This window comes from Impatiens glandulifera, chromosome 8 (assembly GCF_907164915.1).
Source record: "Impatiens glandulifera chromosome 8, dImpGla2.1, whole genome shotgun sequence".
NCBI classification, from domain to species: domain Eukaryota; kingdom Viridiplantae; phylum Streptophyta; class Magnoliopsida; order Ericales; family Balsaminaceae; genus Impatiens; species Impatiens glandulifera.
The window spans coordinates 19,836,253-19,842,377 of record NC_061869.1 but is presented as its reverse complement, the minus strand read 5'-3'; the positions used below and the strand labels follow the sequence as shown (position 1 = coordinate 19,842,377).

General features: G+C 27.7%; 1 protein-coding gene across 1 annotated transcript; it reads right to left on the bottom strand.

The window, feature by feature from the left end:
• Window positions 1-3,454: 3,454 nt before the first annotated feature.
• LOC124913154 (UDP-glycosyltransferase 73C4-like) lies at window positions 3,455-4,939 on the bottom strand. Its single transcript, XM_047453766.1, has one exon. It carries the CDS (start codon window positions 4,928-4,930, stop codon window positions 3,455-3,457), a length of 1,476 nt encoding a protein of 491 aa, XP_047309722.1. The 5' UTR covers window positions 4,931-4,939.
• Window positions 4,940-6,125: the final 1,186 nt, after the last annotated feature.

Genomic DNA, 6,125 nt, shown 5'->3' with positions numbered 1-6,125 from the left:
TAAGGTTTAAAACATATGCAATCATTATAATTTAGCCATTAGTTACATATTTATAATTGGTTGTTTTTTCTTTCATTTGTGATCACATATTTATATCAAATTTTCTTTTTAGAGGTTTATATAAGTTGTTTTTATGTTTTTTTTTTCTATTTAAGTTAAGACTATTTTTTTTTTTTTAAATAAATGAAAGCTAGCATGACACCCATTACTCCCCGCTTAAACTCAAAGCGCTTTTAGATTGAATCGAATCTGTGACATGTTGGTCTCTTAAATCGACTTTTATCACTTACTACATTGGTGAGATAAATTAAGACTATTCCTAAATGGGAAAATTTGACGAAATAATCTTCAAATCATAATTGTCAAATAGTTTAAAAAAGAGAGATAAAACAGTGATGAGTTTTTATTAAAATATTATTACAAAAATAATATAAACATATAGAAAAAGCAACAAAAATAAATTGTGAAACATATAAAATAAATTGAAAGAAGTTCTAAGAAACATGGAAGGAAGAATGTTTTTAAATTTGATTTGAGTATTGCAATTCTATGTTGGATCAGGCTGGCCCTAAGACTGAGAATTTAGGTTAATGTAAATTAAAATTTTTGATTTTTAAAATAGTAATTTTAATTTTTTTTAATAATATAAAATGAAATATAAATGGTTAATATATTATAATACGGAAATAAGAGATTAAAAAAAAGATAAAAAAAGTTATATATATATATATATATTGTATAATATATATTTAATATTAAAAGAGAAAAAAAAATAATATTAATAATAAAATACTATTAAATATTTAAAAATTTATAAATGTAGAAGTCTTATACAAATGTATAAGTTGTATTACCCCAAGACGGACCCTAGTTAATCATATATAGTACCTATTGATTAAATTTGTTGTTGTTCTGTAACGTTAAAATAAACCACTCATACAACTTTATGGGTTGAAACCATTATAATTAATTGTAATTTAAAATGGGAATTAAATTAGGCCTTATATTAAAACAAGTTTAAATGTTTAAGCTTATATCTTTTGCCTCAATTTCATCTACTACCAAGGTAATAAAGAAAATGTTAGAATACAGTTGGATCCAAGTTATCTATTGCTTTGTTTTCATCAAATAAATTGAAATATAATATTTTAATATATAAAAATGTTAGGATGAAAATATGCTCCTCATGATAATTTGAGGTAATATGCCTCAGATGGAGTTGCTCACTTCATTTTAATTTGGAAGAGCTAATTGTTGTTGTCATAGACTCATCGATCTGAATGTTTAATTGTTTTTCTCCAAGAAAAATCGAATTAATATTCGTCTTTTTTACGTTCATCTATCAAATCTAAAAATCATTAATGTTTGTTGTTTTTATTTAAATTTGGTATTTTATTTATAATGTTTATGTTTATAGCCATGAGATTATAACTGTTTTTTAATTGTTGTCATGTTTATGATTTGTTTCAGTTGAATATTAACAATTTGTGTATTTATAAATATAATTAACATATTTTAAATAAAATTATTTATTAAGTTATTTTTTGAAAATGTCAAAAATAAATAAATAAATAAATATATAATAATTTGAACGACAATAATGTTGTTTTGTCCTCAATATTGGAAGGAGAAAACAATAAATTGATCAACAATAATATCGTTATGGCCTAAATTATACTTGATGTGAAATGTGGTCAGCTTATTTAAATAAATAATTCTTTATTTAAAAAAATGTTGATAGAATTGTTATTTTGAAATGTTAATATTTTTAAAAATAGTTTAAATATATAATGATAAAATAATTGCTTAAATATTATTTTTTTCATATGTATGAAAGAATGTTGAAATTGTGTTTAATTAATTATGTTTGGATTAAAAAAATGAAAAAAATGAATGCCATGTTAGTATCTAGTCTTTGTTTTGTTGATGTGTTGGTTGAATGTAATTACTATGATTTAATCGCCTAATTTGTATTTATTGATTAAAATTATATTACGTCAAAAATATTTACTATTTTTAAGAGAAACCAAATAATGATTATATAATTAAAGAAAATAATATATATATATATATATATATATATATTATGTAACTATTATTCAAAATTTTAATATTCAATTTGTATAAATCATGATATATATATTAAATAAATAAGATTACTATATAATTTAATAGTATAAAGTATTTAATTTAAAAAAGTTAAAATTATATTAATTATTCTACCAATTTTGAAAATAAAATTTGGTTATATTATGATTGAATTATATATTTTTTATTTGAATTAATTCTTAAAAAAGTATTATATTATTTAATTATAAATTAAATAAGTAATTATATTTGGTTGAGGTTTTTATAGTAAATTATATATTTATTTATCTATCAATATATTAATAGACAATTTTTTAAAACAAATTTTAAAAATACAAATCAACAATTATGTACAATTCAATTTATAAGGACACTTATTTCAAACTCAACAAAATAATAACAAAAATCTAAGTTGGGTTTAATAGGTATTTAAAAATAAATATTATAATCAAATATTATTTCACTCAATTTATAAATAAAATTATTAAAATATATTTTACTTTTAATTACAAAAATTATTTTATCATTATATATTAATAAATAAATCATGAAAATCACTCATCAACTTTTTTTTTATTTTAATAAATCAATATTTAACAAGTTCAAACTAAAAAAACATAAAAAAAAACTTAAATAATGTTTAGATTTGAAACTATTCCAAATATTTTGAGAATTGAAATTCAACAGCATTATAATCTATTAAAATCTTAATGTATTTATAATTACATATGAAGAATAAAATTATCCAATAAATCATTCTAACTAATTAATTTTGATAGAATATTTCCAAATATCATATTATTTTTTGGTCACCTGAATATTTAATCATTTAACATAGTTTGGAATTGAACTTAACATGTCGTAATTCAAGTAAAAAAAAACCTCGACTATCTAATAAGAAATAATTGAACTTTTCAATAATTACTACGTTTCTTTAAATTCATTATAAAAATTTGGTTAAGTCTATTTTTCAAGAATTCACAAATTTAATAATAGTTCTAAGAATAATTTTTATATTTTATTTTGTCTAGAGGTAATATTTGTATTGTCATATTTATGAAGTTATATATATTTTTTTTATTATATAAAATAAAAAATAAAAAACTCATTGTTTGAGGATTGTTTGAGGAAGTGATTTTTTTGGATTTTGTTTGGGTTTTATAAAAAAAAACCCTTATTTGATAAAAAGTAGGAAAAAATTGGTTTTTAAAATTTAAAGACTAATTTGCCCTTTAACTTAGAAAATATGGTGTACTGTAGAGAGAATGATGGTTTAAAGAGAATATAAAATTAAAAGATAATTTTGATAAAAAAAAAAAAAAACCTAAAAATACATAGATTTTGTTCCCAATAATCTAAAATCACTTTAAACAGCCATGATCATCATCATATCATGAATGAAAAGACTCATGTCATGGTAAGACGACCCTCCTTCTTCAACTGCTTTCTTTGCCATCTCTCCAATCTCTCTCACTCTCCTCCTTCTAACTTCACCTTCACCATCTCCATCCATAATCTTCTCCACAGCCACAGTCACATCCTCTCTCTTGACAGAAACCTCAATCTCATCAACCACTTCACCAATATTCAAAGCAGATTTAGACCCAACTCCAACTCCAATTCCCAAAATCTCCACAGTCAATTTCTCATTTATAAATTGATCCCAAGACAATGGCCATGTTATCATTGGAACCCCTGAACAAATCCCTTCCAACGTCGAGTTCCATCCACAATGTGTCAAAAATGCACCAACAGCAACATGGGATAGTATTAACAACTGCGGCGCCCAACCACGGATGATTAGCCCTTTCCCTTCCGTTCTTTTTTCAAAATCCTCTTCCTTTATCCATTTCTCCACCGCAGATTCTTCACTGTTTAAAACCCAGATGAACGGACGGTTCGACGCTTCCAGACCTAACCCTAGCTCAACCAGGTGCGGCAGTGGGAGGTTGTTGAGACTCCCATGGCAGGCGTAGATAACGGAAGATGGGTTTTGCTTATCGAGCCATTTCAAACATTGGTTTTCGTCTATTGATGATTTGTTTCCTCTCCTAGATTTATCTGTTTTTGCACTGTTTCGGAGTGATAACGGTCCCACGCACCAAACTAGGTTGGAGTTTAGATTTCTCAGTTCATCGTAGTAACTCTGTTCTAACTCTTGGAAACTATTGATTAATAACCCATAAGCATAACTGTCGATTTCCTTTACTCTGTTATGATAATCTTTCAATAAATCATCTGTAATCAAATTGGGTATTTGATTTCTAGTTAGTTCAATTCTATCAGGTAAACCTGGAACAACAAAAGGTTCTGAATCATGATTTACGGTTTCATGAATTTTAGAAACGTTTAACTGATGATAAACTAGAAGATTTAAACAACCCGTTCCATCGAATATGATTCTTCGTATGTCGAGTTTCTTTGCAATTTCCGCTACGATTGGAAGAAACCGATCGGTTATCATGCAAGTTGGTGGAAAGGGTTTCAACTGTTGAATGAAATGTTCAATTGATGTTTGCCATAACTCTAGCGCGATCATGAAGTTACCCATTTGATTTTGTGGGATTACATCTACAGTATCGGAGTTTTTAGGTAGACCTGATTCGACTGATGGGAAATAAGGGTGGATGAATGTGATGGGTAGGTTGGAATTTGCTTCTTTGGTAATGGTGTTGCCGTATCTGTTTGCAATAGATGGGACGAGGAAGACGGTGGTTGATATGCCACGGCTGGCGAATAACTTGGCCATGTCTATTGCTGGGATAAAGTGACCTGGACATGGGAGAGGAATCAAGATAAAGTGAAGGCCGGTTTCATTATGGGTTGATGGATGAAAAGCCATCGCCGGCGGCGGCGGTGGTGGTTACTGTTGTTTGTTAGTGGTAATATTTTCAATGTTGGCTGCTGGGCGGTCGGCGACTCTATTTCTCACACAGACAGTAGGTGAAAGAGAAGCAAATTTTGATAGGGATTTTCTTTTTAACGAATTCTATTATATAGCTTCGTCGGCCGGCCGGCCGGCCGGCATGAATGAGCTGGTAACGTAAAGAATATAATATCATAAATTTTGGAAGGTTTTGAGAAATTTGACCAAATGACACTATTGTCTTGTTAGAAAAATTGATCTCGACCATAATGTTTGTCAAAATGTCTTTTTGAGCATATGAAATATCCATATTATTCTATGCGTGATATGAAATATGTATTTTCGCGTCACGATCTTTACTATAATATTCTACACGATTTTTTTTTCGTCTTTATTGTAATGTTACTAACGATTTTTATAATGTTTCTAACAATTTTTATAATGTTCGTCAAGTTTTTTTTAATTGAACAAACCAATCATTTATAGTCTTTAGATAGTGAATATAAAAGAGAGATGAAATTTAAAATGACAAAGATTAGGAGAAAATTTGATTAACCTTAAGCAACCAACCTAACCAAGCACCTAAAGGATCGTGCACAATAAGAAGTGATTTCCTTGGGTATAAACTTATCACCACATGTGGATCCTCTTCCATTGCTATCAACACCACCACCACTAACCAAACACATTATTAATACTTTTTCTTTGTCTTGAGTAAAGAGGATGAGTGAAAACACTTATTAATATTCACATGTTTTTCGAGTCATCTCCTTTAAAGTCTTGTCTTTCATTTACTGATCCAAGTCAAACTACATGTACAAAAAAAACATGCAAAATGTTACCGACCAATCAATCGACCCTACATGCGTCAAATTTATACATATTTTGCGTGACGCAAATAACATTTCGTGACGCAAAATATATTTCGTGTCACGAACTTTACAGTTTGTATCACGGGAAGAGAGAATGCAAAAGAGAGATTCAGGGAAAATGTAACTGACCTTCATTTCCATAATCTTTTTGCTGATGTTGAACGGGAATTGTTGGAGAATCGTGGGGTTGGGGAAGAGGGATTAAGGATGAACTGAAAGAATGAGAGACTGAGAAGTTTGAGAGTCATGGGGCTGCTGGCGACTGATGTTTAGGGTTTGGATAGAGGGAGTTTGATTTT